This window comes from Haliotis rubra, unplaced genomic scaffold, assembly GCF_003918875.1.
Source record: "Haliotis rubra isolate DU_JTF1 unplaced genomic scaffold, ASM391887v1 Scf814, whole genome shotgun sequence".
NCBI classification, from domain to species: Eukaryota; Metazoa; Mollusca; class Gastropoda; order Lepetellida; family Haliotidae; genus Haliotis; species Haliotis rubra.
Genome location: NW_025767540.1, coordinates 146,467 through 162,938, shown reverse-complemented (window position 1 = coordinate 162,938; position 16,472 = coordinate 146,467). Strand labels below are relative to the sequence as shown.

The 16,472-nt window shown below is 40.3% G+C and overlaps 1 protein-coding gene across 1 annotated transcript in view; it reads right to left on the bottom strand.

Annotated features, from left to right (window-relative positions):
- LOC124261895 overlaps positions 1-16,269 on the bottom strand; it is an 87,145-nt gene extending 70,876 nt beyond the window's left edge. The window contains exon 1 of the mRNA XM_046696260.1: positions 16,143-16,269. Within this exon, the coding sequence (XP_046552216.1) occupies positions 16,143-16,216 (74 nt within the window). The 5' untranslated portion in view covers positions 16,217-16,269. The remainder of the gene's footprint in view (positions 1-16,142) is intronic.
- Between the last annotated feature and the right edge of the window lie 203 nt (positions 16,270-16,472).

Below are 16,472 nucleotides of genomic sequence, written 5' to 3'. Positions count from 1 at the left end.
CTGACAGCAGAAACTGTGTAAGACTTTACAAGTGTAACAGAAGGTGGGCCGACACGGTTGCCACTGTTATATGGCTGTAGAACTGGGAGAACTGTGTCAATTGTACGGCGTCTTGTCTTCTGAACCACTGGGGTTGTACTGCCGTGTGAATGTGCGCCATGAATTGACGGTTGGATTGCAATGCCATTAACTCTATGGGAAGTTCCACCTCCAGTGAGTGTTTCCTCAAGTCTGTCAATATTGTCCCAGGCAAGAGTTGTTGCAATATGTGGGTGGATATCCTGTGGCAAAGGAACAGCACCCTCCTGAGTCAAAGCTAGCTTTTGGAGACAAATGGCAGTTTCAATTTCTTCATACTTTGGATGGGAAACTCCATGACCTAATCTGTTCAAAATTTGAATCATCTCAACATTCCCAGTTAGGGTTTTCACAGCAAATGGGAGCAGGATATGCTTAGGTGTCAGCTTTTTTCCTCCTGTAACAGCATAAACAAGATCTTGACCAAACGATTCAGTTAGAATCTTCGTCTTTTGGTGTGTGACATCAGCTTTAAAATCACCTGTCAGAATAGTTACAAAAAAATTCCTTGACACATGTAGGAATGTACCTAGAAGGATTGTCCAAATCACACTGTTTTGGGGGCCATGGTAACTCCTCTTCAATATTCTTTATAGCTTTTCGAAGAAGTAGTGCTGTTTCCTGAAGGGCTTTCCTGCTGTTGCTGTTCTTTCTTATGGCATTCAGTTCTTCTTTCATATTTTGATTTTCAATGGCAATAGCTTCAGTTGTCAATGTACTGGGAAAAAAGTAGAAGTCTGGCATTGTCATCTTGAAATATATGCAGGCTGTCACCAAATTCTGACTTGAGTTTCCTGTGCAGATGCTTAGTTGTTGAAGTCTTGATATTCTGGCATCCTTTTGCCTCCATGTAGTTTCTCAGTCTGTTGGTTATCTCTGACATCTTTAATACAGTTGGATTCTGGAATACAGTGTTTCGTATATACATGAAAAGCTTATCATATGCTGCTGTCAAAGCCTCTTCAAAATTTTGCTATTTTTCTGTGACTTTGGTGACTGAAGTTGAGTGGTGAAGTCTATTATCCTCTCTTGTATAAGATCTGTAGCAACTCCTGTGGTAGTGCGCCTCTGCTGCAACAATATCCCGGCTTGTAGCTGCTATGATTCTGGAATCCAATTTCTCAATGGCTTTTCTCCTCAGTGTGTCATCTGTTCTCAACTGTAATGATATTACCAATGGCTCCCTTGTGTTTGATCCTTTGATGTACTTATTTCTTGTGCAAAATAAACAAAGAGCTTCATATACAGCTGATGACTTGCTGTTACGCACAGATGTCTCCCTGGGCTCTGTTGCTGCTTGCCCATCTTCAGGCGTCATGTATTGTTTTAGGTCTCTTTCATTAGTGAACCTGCTCCGGCAATTCCTGTGATAAAGAAGTGATGGAAATTTATCATCATCAGTTTGTTTTCCAATTTCCAAAATGGGTTCTTTATGACGAAGCTTTGCGGCCCTCAGCAGTGTTTTCCAAGATGATATGTTGGAAAGTGTACTTAAATCATCAGATGCCTTTTCACATATTATACAAGTATATTTTTGTTTTTTCACTGATGATTGAGAATTACAAATGTCTGCCATAGTTGATTATGATGGTTTGATGTTACCTGCAATAGAAATAAAATCTTGAGCAATGATGTGTTATTGTATTGCTGGTATAACAAGCTAAAAAATTTAAAATTCTGTGATGTACTAATTTCCTCCAAAATTTGGATTTAAAGGATAACAACATCTCATTGCCCTCAGGTTATTTTCATTTTTGAACTGGTATAACAAATTACAATGCATAATAATAGTAATAATGTAATCCTTTATTAAACTCCCTCCAAACTTTGTATATTCCATTTCCTATATATATTCAGCAAAGAGATAAGCACCTAATCATAGGTACAGAACACAAGCAGCAATTATTGTGAATTCTACATGTAATCGAGATTTATTAAAATCACAGATAAAAAAAATTCAACAAATTTTTAACATGACCAATAACACAATCAAATCTCTCAAATATTACATAAGATCTGACAAAATGTCCAAATTCAAGTGCAGTTATCACAAAAAAAAAATATTATGTTCAACAGAGGTATTTACCCCTATAATTTTGACCTTTGGAAAATACTGTTTCTCAAGTGTTTGTTTATAGTCCATCAGCCAGGTTAGGAAAACAGAAAATATTGGTCCCCAATATAAGTAATTATGTGTGTGAAGTCATCAAACCATAGTGAGAAGTGTAATCAGTTGTAAGTAAGTACTACTGATTAGAGTTATCCCCCCTGGTAACCTTTGTTGACAATATGGCTGTTTACCAATTTAAAGACTAATGTTTACAGTCAATGCACAATAATATAAGTGTACATTTGTAAAGTAAAAAAATGCATGATATAACTCATTTCCATCACTATCAACTGTGAACATGGTGAATTGTTGATTCTATTCAGAAAGAAACTAGAAAATAATATCTGAACATTTTCACTGTTTGAGTCAATGAGGAAAATAAAATAAAAATATTTTGTAGAACAGTATTATTGTTAATAAAATATCTATGCTCAAGAATGTAGAAAAGAACAAAATTCTAAGATATATATTAAGAAAAAGTGTTTTAGACATTGAAAATCTGTTTTAAAACATTTTTTCAATTTTTCTTTCATTTTCATTTTCATGTTTTTGGCCCCTGAAATACTCTTGTGTTCCAGCAAACATTATAAATCACTCATTAAAAAAAAAAATATTTATGTGTGATCTATAAAATTTATAAATTAAGATACTAAAACAGTACCATGAGCAATGAGACACCATTTTAAAAATCAATTGAAGTTTTTTTCATATTTGTTCACATATTTTGCCCAAAAAATACATCAATGTTAAAGTTAACAGCATAAATCACTCAATATAATATGCATCTGTGAATGATGTTTATGTTTAGCCTCTTAACATGTTATTAACATAGTAGAGCCTTTTTCGGTTTGGTTGATGGACTATTATATTTTCCTACCTGCCTAGTAAAAAATCTAAAAACCAAAAATCGTCTCTGACATGGTATATCAAACATCAGTTTCATTACATTTTCAATTTCCATACACGTGTAAAGCATAGGTTATATGTCGTGATACGTAGTCATATAAATCTGCAAAATATACGTAAAATGTAAAATGATAAAGACCTGTAACCTCCTTAACAGCTGATAATAGATATAATAAATACATATAGATGCAAAAAATAGAACTGACAAATCCTTATCTATCTCTTTAACTGTCAGCTAGTGAAAAAGAGAATTCTTCATTGTGTTCTAGTAGTAACGTGTAAAGTGTGATCAGTCCCACAGAAAGACCATGGATCAAATCAAGAAACCAGCACACAAAAATTAAAGCAAATAATTTATTTGCATACAAACTATTTATGACAAAATAATGAATACAGTGTGTACACCAACATCATGAAGGCAAAGACTTGCGTGTAAATTAACTGGATGGACTTGTAAAAGCCTAAGAAAACAAGATTGATCTCCAATAACACCATGTGACACAGTGTTGACTGCCATCTGAACAAGTCCCAGGATTCAAACAGACGAATACAATAGACCTTCAGACATCAGGCACAACTGGTTTCAGTTCACCCCCTAGACACATATACATGATTTTACTATATCTTGATGTCTGTGAATTCACCAGTTCCTGTTTACTAGTTATAAATGAAAGTGTCTGGCAGAATATCCTGGAAATATAGGCTGTTTGTCCTGCAAGGCTGTAGGAAGGAAACTTGTTTCTTCTCCAGAGAATGGCCTACTGAGTAGGAATTCAACAAACTCTGTGAATAAATTTTACATTGAATTAGAGACATTTTGTAACACAATTTCAGTATATGTTGTTTTGGCAACATAATAATAATTTTCTTTGAAATCTGCACTAAAAAAGTAAGTACTTTTGTCTTAACAAAGCTGAGAGGGAAAAAAGATATGAGGATTAAAAACAAGTGTCTTTGCAAACAAGACTTGGTGTTGACTCATTGGTTTGAGAAAAACATGCAGTAATAGGAACAGTGTTTTGTTTTGTTTTTCAAACTGGAGTGCACCAGTTCTACAAAAGATTATTGATTGTCTGAATTATATTTACCATGTACTTTCTTGTTCACTGGCTTGGCCTCTTGGTTTAAGCCTGCGGGTAGCTGATTGCCCAGTTGGGTTCTCCAGTCTTGGTCACTTCTAGGGTATTTAGGCTGTTTTCATGGATGTGAAATGCTGCCATGTACATCCTAAAACACAGCATTAAAGTGGCATTTTTACATTTGCCAAAAACAAAACCCACAAAGAAATACATTATCTGAGTGAACATATTTCCCTGATTTCCCATTTTTGAAAGTGTGTTAAACGTTACCTATATATACAGCTGCCATGATGTTTTTACAAGGGGTCCATTAATACCTAAGTTTTATGCAAGTGCAGAGCAGTCATTTTCATTTTGTTTATTGTACATTTCCTTAAAGAGAAAGAATGAGAGTCAACATTTTAATCATGCCCTAACACACAAACAAAATTCACATACCCATTTTAACATGGTAGGGGACCAGTCCCTGGTGGATAATTATCTGATATGACTTATTTTTAATTATGTTTTAGTAATTATGTGCTCTCTCTCACCACCGCACCCATATGTTGCAAGTTCTCATTTGTCCATGCCCACCCCCATCCCTCAACACACACTCACATCACAAAACACCCGTCTCGGGAAATAGATGACTTGGCCCTACTGAGTAACACTAACAGTGGCTGTGAAAATATATCTCTGATCGAAAATAGGACATGAGCGCATATTATGACGTACTTTTTAATCAACTATTGCTTCATGTAGCTAGCTACTGGAGTGTTTATGTTGCTCGAAAACAACTAAATCTTAAAACCCACCTGCAACTAACGTCGCGTCCGGAATGCAACTCTCTCGGTCTCAGTCCCAAGTTGACATTTCGGCCTCTGTGTTTGTTTGGAATGTCGAAAGGAATGCCCGATATATAACATCCTTATAAAGTTTAAGTCGGTATATGGTCTCTGGTTTTGCCTATTCGTATCCGTATTTCGCCACAGGTTAGGTCTCTTTCATAGCACTTCTTTGAAAAGTGTAACGAACACAGATGACCGTGCGAACTAGAGGGGTTCACAAAATCCGCACGACGACAGTAAACAATCTATGCTCTTCCTATCTTGTAAAATAGAATTTCTCAGGAAATGTACATCCGTGTTGTTTATGCAGTTGGATAATCATCAAAACTCGTAGAGCTGTTGTCAGTTTCCAATACATAATCACAACAACGCTCCATTCAAAATATTGCGCTTCAAGTCACTTTCAACTCGATGGCGTATACACTACTGAAATGTCACCACACTGAGCGGATTCTCGGGTATGACGTCACACCCACAGAGGGTAGACCGCTAAAAATAAAATTATGCTAGTGGACAATATTATGATAATTTATTTGTACATAACTTTGTATAGATATTGGAACTGTTTTATACTCGTTCCTTTGTTGGAAGTGTCAATGAACTAGGGCCCACACATGACCTTGACCTTAAGTCTAAGTCTGGCAGTAATGGCAGATTGGTCAGGGTTTTATATTTTTGTATGTGAAACAAGACAGCACATCCTATCTCGGATGAGAGAATGATGCAAATCTCGCAAACTCGCATGTTTTTGCTCTGCTCTTTAACTCTGTAACATACTGGTCTGTTTTCGCCCCTTCCCTCTGACTACAAGTAAAGAAGTAAAGCCTTTCAAAGGTAATGTTACGTTTGGGAATGCAATAAGCTTCAAATTTATCCAAAATCGGCTGAAGTTTCATAGCATCCGTGTCATTCTCAAAATGAAATGTGTTATAAATCTCCAGTGCATCTTCTCCAATAGTAGACAAAAAAATAGACGACTTTACCTTGTCACCTTTCCCGTCCTTGTCAGTAGCAGTCATAAACAACTGAAACCGTTGCTTGAACCTACGCCAGTTCTCCGCAAGATTACCCGTCAACGGCAAAGGTGAGGGTGGATGTAGTTTGTCCCTTCTCTGACGAAACCACTCCTGACACCATGTAACAATGTGACGCTAGGACGAGGACCAACAATAGAGGACTGAACACGATGTGTACAAGGTGACACGGTTCGCAAGAAGCACGTGTGAGGCAGGCACATCCGGGTAGGGGGCGGGTCCGGCTCGCCTGGCTCAGTATACATGTAGACTGTGTGCAAGTCTCTTATCATTAGAGCTGGGTTCCAACAATGACATGATCCATCTTTTTATCCACTTCAGCATACAGATTCAGATTTATGTAATGTAGTTCTAAAGCATGATCTTGTCTTTACGTCATATCATCATGAGTTCTTGAAAGACTTTGGCCCTGTGATCCCCACAAGGAAACATTCCTGTCTGTGACAGCTTTGTCTGTATTGTTTTGTCTGTGCTGTAGCTGAAGCTGGTGCTGCATTTATGAAGATAGTCATTGCTGAGGGAAATAGTGCTTTGATGAGTTTGTGCACATAATGGTTGCTGATGGTGTTGCTGACTTCCCCAACATGCTAGTGATGAATATTGCTGCTGCTGACTTCCTCAACATGGGAATTGCTGGTGGTGAATATTGCTGTTGCTGCCCTGGGAGGTAGGGTAGGCTGGTGGTTAAAGCATCCGCTTGTCACACCGGAGACCCGGGTTCGATTCCCAACATGGGCACAATGTGTTAAGCCCATTACTGGTGTAACTCACTGTGATATTCCTGGAATAAAACTATAAGCGGCGTAACACTAAACACACACTCACTGTTGCTTCCTAATTTCTGGTGGTGAATATTGCTGTTGTTGAACATAGTGATCACTCTTGGAGAAGGTTCTTCTTGTAAAATAGTTCTTATTGTTGCATCAGAATTAAACACTATGAAAGTTTAAATTGTTTGTCACCTATTCAACTACACCTATCCAGAATTTGTGGTTCCAGGAATATGATTAACCCAAATCCTGTCAAGTTTCCAGGAGATACCGATGACGGACTATCGCAATAAACGTTCCCATGTAGCCAAGCAGTTTCTGACACTAGTCCTCCAGGAACCATTCATCATCCCCTAAGACGAGGTGTCCTACCTTAACCAATGTCGGATATATTCACAGCTGGGCATCATACACTTTTTGAAAAAGTAGGGGATATTCTAGTTTGGGGTAATACTATTTTGGAACCAAGTTGTATGATTGTGTATAGATTTAGAAAATGAATAATTTTTAAACTTATCCTATCTCACGGTATGCACTACTCTCTCTCACTTCGACTATGGCGTGGATATGTCCTGTAGGTTAAGTTGAATCAAATCTTCTGGCCTCTCTCCCACCCGATTGCTCCCACTGCTCCTATAGCTGGACCTGTCAATCATCTTTGTGAAGCTAAGCGCTCAGATGGTCACGTGACGTCCCACTCCTGTCATTCTCTTTCTTGTTGCCTACAGAGGTGGACGTGTGTTATGCTCTGTCTGCACTCGTCTCTTATTTTTCATCATGGGGGAAAAGTAACCAATCTTCCAGTAAGAGAAAACACTGTGACAAATGCAGAAGTAATTTCTCTGCCGCTGATCCTCACACACTGTGTGTTGATTGTATCAGATGGTGTGACTGGTCTAGCCGTTGCTCATATTTTGGCAGTTTAGATGATGAATCATTCACCGCTTATCGTAGAGTGGGCACAAGACGAGTGGCAGACAGTGGCCGTCGGAGGCCTTCTGAACAGGGGGTGGTGGGGTAGCCTAGTGGTTAAAGCGTTGGCTCGTCACGCCGAAGACCCGCGCTCGTCACGCCGAAGACCCGGGTTCGGTTCCCCACATGGGCACAATGTGTTAAGCCCATTTCTGGTGTCCCCCGCCGTGATATTGCTGGGATATTGCTAAAAGCGGCATAAAACTAAACTCAGTCAGTCAGTCAGCCTTCTGAACAGCTTGCCGTTCATCACCATCACCGGACGTAGTGATTTCTCGATGCTGCGTCAGATTCCTACCTCAGCGAGTTTAAGCCGTTTATTCAGGCCCCAGACATCGAGTCCAGTGTTGAGACAGACTGACCCCCTCGTTTGGTAGTGCTTCATACATCGCGATCACAGTCCCGACCAACAGTTTAAGTGACAATTTCTCAAACACCCGGTACAGCAATGTCAGCACCTACTGGCAGTGTATCTCTCTTTTCTGGCTCAGCAAATTAACCTGTCTACAGTCACTTTTTGTAGTGCGAGCTTGTTTACTTGTGCGCTGTTTCACTTCAAGGTGACACTCCCTCTCCGGCCAGGTGTGACATCACTCCCATCTACAACGTCATCTACTTTGCCGGGTTCAACCCCTGTGACGGTTTAGTCTACATCCTCCCGTCCGATTATTCTGGTTTCTTGGGATCCTTCTAGAGACAGTGCTAGTTCCCAGCCTTTCGACTTTGACTCAATTGTTTGAGCAGTAGCCTCTGCCTTAGGTCGGGATCCTCCCTAAGTGACTGCTACTCCTCTGGGTTTGCATCAACCATCGTCCGGTCCTTCATTGGATGAAGCACTCACTTTTGCCATGCCTTCTCCTCCTTCAGAGTGTCTGTGTACCTCAGATGCAGTAGTAACACCCCAACTGCTGACGTGGATTGCGGATAACCCAGGAGTAGGTGTCCGTCAGATCTGCCTTCCTCTTTCGACATGCGACCATCACCTTCCCGCCTCGACCGTGTATCACTCAATTGATGATGACCTTTCTTTGATAGGGACCAAACAACATACGTACACCCCACTTCTAGTAGAAAATAAGGAGTTGTGTCACTCGGATTTGTCAATACGCAAGATCCTTTGTCCCTTTATTATGATCCTTACAGCCACTTGCGCATGAGTTGTTGCCTGAACAGGCCTACATTAGAGGAGCCATGGTTCTGATGCAGGAGCAGTTCCTGACAGTACTGGATCATGCGCAAGTATTGGATCAGTTTGCGCACTTTTTCTCCTACCTGACGGCTGTCAGGTGTAGGGGACCACTGAATCTGTCGTGGTTGGAGGATGGGTCTAAAACTGACCTGTTTCGCCAGCCCTGGTCTGGATGCACACGCTTTAATGGGGCCACCAGAGAGGTAGCTACTAAAGTCGTGCAAGATACACAACTTCAGGTTTCAGTTCAACTCCTTAAGCTTCAGCGTATGCAGTAGTGTTGGGAATTGGTTAAAATCTCATAATTGATGATTGGTTCATTACTACCGATCAATCATCGAACATAAGTGGTTAGCGTCATTTATGAAATTTGTTAATACACATAAAAATAAGGAAAAAAAGATGTACAGCGAAGCCCCGTTAGTCCGTACCCCGATAATCCGGATGTCTCGCTTCCCGGACGATTTCAGCTTGTTACCAATCTATGCCTGTATAATTTGCCTCGATAATCCGGAAATTCGGTTTCCGGAACCAGACGGTAAGTAGCTGTCACCAATCAGTAAAATAAACAGTAAATTGCTTCACAGTCCGGACGCTGTAGGTCGTGTTCACGAACCGTAACAACACGGCGATGTTTACTTAACTGGCCTCAAAAGATTAACACTCGGTGTCATGGAGATGACAAGATGAACTCCCATTAACAAGGCTTCACTGTAGTTCTTTTGGGGTTTTTTTTTGGCCAAATTCCACATCTTTAAAGGATGACTAGTATGTTAGGAACATAAGTTTCTTGGAATCTTTAAGATAAATTCAATCATGACTTGAAACGAGCTTATAGTGCTGACGAAATGTAACAGACAAAACCAACCATGTGAAAAATATTGTTAATGAAAACAAGTGTTCCAGAACTGTTTGTGTTCAATTATAAGAAATTATGATTAATTGCTTGGTCATTTAGTCATCAGACCAATCTTCGATTATTTCAATTAATCGGACCTCCACTAGTATACAGGTAGAGGAATCGTTGCAACAATCTGTTGCAAGCAATCTGAATTTACGCTCCACGTCTTCAGTTCTCTTTGGGGGGTCGATCATTCTCTCATGGACGTCCCAGATGACAGCAACACTATTTCGCCAGCTCTCGTGGCACTGCCAGGACCGTACAGCCCCATGTGTCGGGATCTTCGAAGCAGTGACTCTGTGACATTGCTGCATGACTGGGAACTCTCGCCTCCAGTTGTGCCAGTGGTAGACTCACCAGTCGGCGGAAGACTTGGAGATTATGCACTCAACTGGACGATACTGGCAGACCCCTTCGTTCAGTCAACTCTTTCCACGGGATTTCAGATTCCTCTGGTCGGTGCTCCTCCATTGACGCTTCAATCGTATCAAAGGTGACCTGACCTAGCTGAGCCAGTCTTTGACTTGACCTACCTGAGCATGTCCGTGACCTGACCTACCTGAGCCAGTCTTTGACTTGACCTAGCTGAGCAAGTCTGTGACTCGACCAACCTTAGCCTGTCTGTAACCTGACTTAGCTGACCCAGTCTGTGACCTGACCCAGCTGACCCAGTCTCTGACGTGACCTACCTGAGCCTGCCTGTGACCTGACCTACCTGAGCCAGTCTTTGACTCGACCAACCTGAGCCTGTCTGTGACCTGACTTAGCTGACCCAGTCTGTGACCTGACCTAGCTGAGCCAGTCTTTGACCTCACTTAGTTGAGCCAGTGTGTGACCTGACCTACCTGACAGAGTGTGACCTGACCTAGCTGAGCCAGTCTTTGACCTCACCTAGCTGAGCCAGTCTCTGACCTGACCTACCTGAGAGAGTGTGACCTGACCTACCTGAGCCAGTCTGTGACCTGACCTAGGTGAGCCAGTCCTTGACCTGACCTAGCTGAGCCAGTGTGTGACCTGACCTACCTGAGCCAGCCTGTGACTTGATGAGGGCATCCTGACCCTGCAGGATTGTGGGGATGGCTCGCTGCTGTACAGCAGTCATCTGTGTCAGCTGCAGCCTTTCTTCCAGTGCACATACCTGTTGACATGACAATCTCATCATGTCAAATCAATAATGACAATCTCACCATGTTGACATCAACATTACAATCTCACCAAGTCAACATCATAATCGACATCAGTATTACAACCTTAGCATGCTGCCATCCTAATTACTATCTCACCATATCGACATCCTAATAACAATCTCACCATATCGACATCATAGGGACAATCTCACCATGTCGACATCAGCATCACAACCTCAGTATGTTCACATGAGCATGACAATCTGATGTTGATAGAAATCTCGCCATGTCGACATCAGTATTTCAACCTCACCATTACAATCTCACCATTCTGACATCAGCATTACAACTTCACCGCGCTGGCATCCTAATGACAATCTCTGCATGCAGCATCCTAATGTTAACCTCACCATATCGGCATCATAATGACAATCTCACCATGCCAACATCAGCATTAACTCACCAGGACGACTTCAGTATTTGAACCTCACCATGTCAAAATCAGCATTATTTCACCATGCTGACATCCTAATGACAATCTTACCATGATGACATCATGACAATCTCACTGTATCAACATCATAAGGGCAATCTCGCCATGTCGTCATCAGTATTTCAGCCTCACCATTACAATCTCACCATTGTGACATCAGCATTATCTCACCATGCTGACATCCTAATGACAATCTCACCATGAAGACATCATAATGGCAATCTCACCATATCAACATCATAAGGACAATCTCACCATGACGACATCAGTATTTCAACTTCTCCATGTTAACAAGCCAATTTATATAATACAATCCCACCATGTTAACAAGCTAATGACAGTCTCTCCATGTTAACAAAGCAATGACAATCTCACTATGTTAACCAGCTAATGACAATCTCACCATGTTAACAAGCCATTTACAATCCCACCATGTTAACAAGCTAATGACAATCTCACCATGAAGGGGTGGAGAGAGATGACTGAAGGAATCTGATGAAAACACATCTTCTTTTAATTCCGTTACTTTCGAGCTGAAACAGAAACACTCCATTGAGACACTGAGTGTTGTAACATATCCCCCCCGGATTCCCCCCACAGAAACATACACATGATCCAAGGATGTCAAAATGTGGATGCCTTTCCTTCACTTATTCCAACACTACCTGTAAAGGTGTCCTCCCATTTGTGAGAACTCCCAGTTGTGAGACACATTAATTAATGGTTCAGTGCACACAGGTGGTGCTTCCCCATCCCTACGATGAAAGTGGGAACAGCCCTGCTGCTGAAGAGTCCCGCAGGAGGCATAGTTCATTAATGAGCATTAAAGAGCATTTATTGTTTTCAATGAAGAACAAGTTAAATACTGAAATACTGAAAAAGATTATCATTATATTTACACAAAAGAAATAGTTCATTAAATATTTCATTGTGATTTTTGATTCACACATTTTGATGATTTGCGTTATATGATGTTTGTGCGTCATTATAAAACACTTTTTTACATGGGTCCATGTTTGGAGATTTTGACACTTTTCATATTGATCACGAAGTTACCTACACAAAGTGTTTATTTTTTAAAGCCATTTACCTCAGTAGGTTAATTACTTTATCTTTTAAGCTACCTCCACAAGATTCCGTTAAATAGATAATCCCTAATTAGCAGGGGTTAATCCATTCTATCAGATAGGGGAGTAAGGTGTGTTTTCTTTGGTACTTACCTACTCCACTGTCTCACAACTGACTTTCCTTCACTTATTCCAACACTACCTGTAAATGTTAGGGTTGGGTATTGCCAACATTTTTGTATTGTGATATATTGTGATACAGTACAACCAGAAATTACTGAGAATTTAAAGATTGTAATTTTAGAAAAAAAAATTCACTCACTACTCACATATTAAATGTGAATATTAGCAGAACATAACTCCAGATTCAAAGACAGGTGAACAGTATTTTGTCAAGTCACCATGGGCAGCAATGCAGGCTTCAATGCGCCGGGCCATACTACTGATCAAGGAAATTAGAAAGTCATTGTCCACGATGTCCAAATATATCGACCACCTCTTCTTTCATTTCAGCAATATTTGTCAGATTTTTCGTATTGACACTTTCCTTCATAAGTCCCCAAACATTTTCTATTGGATTTAGGTCAGGGCTATAGCTTGGCCAATCTAATAATGTCATATTTTGGGTCCGAAACCAGGCCTGTGAAAGCTTTGAACAATGTTTTGGGTCGTTGTCCTGCTGGAAAATCCAAACAAATTCCATAGAACACGTGAGCAGATGGAAGTAAATGTCCCTCGAGCATATCTGTGTACCACTCACTGTTCATATTCCCTTCAAATACACAGAGGGGCGTTGCCCCTGACGCACGTTAAATTTCGGACTGTACTTTGGGCGCTGATACAAAGGTTTTTCAGTTTGTTTGGTCCAGAATTTCAGTGTATTAGGAAACAGCCACACAGAACTTTCATCTGAGAAAATCACATTGTCCCAGTTAAAATTTCTATGCTGTAAGCACCAGTTCAACCTTCGCTCCTTTTGTTCAGGTTTCATGATCGGTGATGGAATTCCTCGACTTTTCTGCCAACGCATTGCATGCAGCTCAGTTCTAATTGTCTCCTTACAGACAGCCACAGTTCCTCTGTCAATCATATCAAGCCTCAAGCTTTCTAAACTCCTTCGTTTGTTTTTAGAAACAAGAATACCAAGCCGCCTCCTGTCACCGACAGTCAATGTTCTGGGCCTACCTGCGCCTCCCTGGTGCTCAATGGCAATGCCATATCCATTTGCAATAATTTTCAAAACACGATAAACAGTGGACAAAGGGATGCCTGTTCTACTTGAAATCACTTTAGCTGATCTGATGTCCTTGTCATAATACTCTAAAATCAACTTCCTCTTCTCTAAATCATCCATAATGAGGATCACTGAAAATGTCGTCTGCTAGCAAGTAAACAAAGGGAGATAACTCTTCACAAACTAATGAAAAATGATTAACGGAGTGTCTCTCTTGAATGAAACCAAGCACTTGATAGCTGGTCAAGGTTGTTTATACTAGAAATCCAATTAAACATATACCTAAAATTCTCAATAATTTCTGGTCATACTATATGTGTTTGCGTATTACAATATTTATCGCAATATAATGTGACAGTGTAACACATGGTTTAAGATAATGAAATTACTGTTTCCTTTCTTTTGAAACAATGCCACTGGCCACTGTCAGGACTCAGATTAGTATAGATTGCACAAGAGATCAATTGAAAATGAACTGTTTGCGAGGCATTCTAGAAGTTGTTAAGCAATAGTAATGACAAATGTTTATTGTTGATCAACTTCTTTATTGTTCTATTGCGACGTTTTGGTATAGGTGCTTATACCGTTTATCCTATCACTTGAAAATGTTTCTAAATTGAAGACTCCGCTATAAAGTTTGGAACCCGAGGAAAAGCGGCGTCCCCTATTTTGGTTTGTTTATCCCAACAAATAGCACCGGAACCAATTCTATTATTTTTATTTATATGGTTTAAGAGTCACGCAAATGCAATTATATTACCAATAAACTTATCAAAACTATTAATGTATAATAATATGAAGGAAATACAAATGTTATTAGTATTTTTGACTTCATCACGAAAGACCTGTGAAGGTCCGGGTTAGAATATTGGCCTTCAGTAACGGTTGTCTCTCCAAACCCCTACAGCCCATAACCCCTACATCCCATAACCCCCACAGCCCATAACCCCTACAGCCCAGTACCCCTACATCCCATAACCCCTACAGCCCATAACCCCTACAGCCCAGTTCCCCTACAGCCCAGTACCCCTACATCTCATAACCCCTACAGCCCATACCTCTACAGCCCATAAACCTCTACAGCCCATAAACCCCTACAGCCCATTACCCCTACATCACATAACCTCTACATCACATACCCCCTACAGCCCAGTACCCCTACATCACATAACCCCTACAGCCCAGTACCCTTATAATTTGTAAAATCAACACGCTGCATTTACCTGTCGGGTAATGACCTGACACAAAGGAGAGATTACGGGGTGGAGTATACAGTGTGAGATTAAGCTGCACAGAGTATACGGATGCTGTTGTTGGTAGTGTTTTAATAATTCATTTTACATAATTGAGATGAATTAAATGCTGAACTAGGTTTTTTTAGCTTCCTGGTGTACATTGTAAGTAGACAGAATTTGCAAATCGTAATAATATCAATTGTAATAGTGTTGGAGATGAAGTTTGTGATGCATTTATTGCAGATTTTGCAAAGTACCAAGATAAAAAGTGAAACAAAATGGGGATTGTGAGGCTGGAACATGGTAAAAGCAATTTGCTTGAGGGTGACAGGTAATATGTTGAAAAATAAAACATAAAAACATTTCATATGTTATGATGTTATGATATTTAATGAACTTAATTAAACCTCAAGTTGAATATTATTGAACTTTTATTAAAATATTTTTGTTATCTTCCATTTTCACCATTATCTCAAACTCTTAGTTTCCTTATTGCTCATTGAAACGTTCTCTTGATTTCCAAGTGTTTGGAATGGTCCATTGTATGAAATAGGTAACAGGCAGGAGATTAGCAGTGCACTGGACCATGAACTTTGTCTTCTCGTAAGAGGCGACTAACGAGATCGGGTGGTCAGGCTCGCTGACTTGGTTGACACATGCCATCGGTTCCCAATTGCGCAGATCGATGCTCATGCTGTTGATCACTGGATTGTCTGGTCCGGACTCAATTATCTACAGACAGCCACCATATAGCTTGAATATTGCTGAGTGTGGCATAAAACTAAACTCACTCACATCACCAAAATTATCGATCATGGTCACGCCAATTGCCGATCGTATCGGGTGCCCGGTTTGCGAAAAGTGTACAGCAATATATCGTATTGTGAAGTTCAAATTGCAATATACCGGTTAACCGGTTTTATCTCCCCTCCCTATTAAATATGTCAGGCAGACATCAACGTAACCGGTTTTATCTCCCCTCCCTATTAAATATGTCAGGCAGACATCAACGTAACCGGTTTTATCTCCCCTCCCTATTAAATATGACAGGCAGACATCAACGTAACCGGTTTTATCTCCCCTCCCTATTAAATATGTCAGGCAGACATCAATGTACCTGACAACTTTAGGTATATCCAGATTGTATCTGAACAACGATGAAACAACCTGTCCGCCATGTCCACCCTTCATCTTCTTAGTCGTATTTCCGACATTGTCACCTTTTTGTTTCCTCTTTCTTGAATGCCCATAACCTGTCTGTGGTGTAGCAACCGCCTGTCTTGTATCATCCACCCGTCGTTAAGGTTGAGCGGTCCAATATCATTTGCAGCGGCCCGCAAATTTCTGATAACAGGAGGGCTGTTTCATGATAATTCCATGTATTTTAGCTATAAATATGTATATACTCTCTCAAAAGAATTTGCAATAAATCATTGATATCATATAT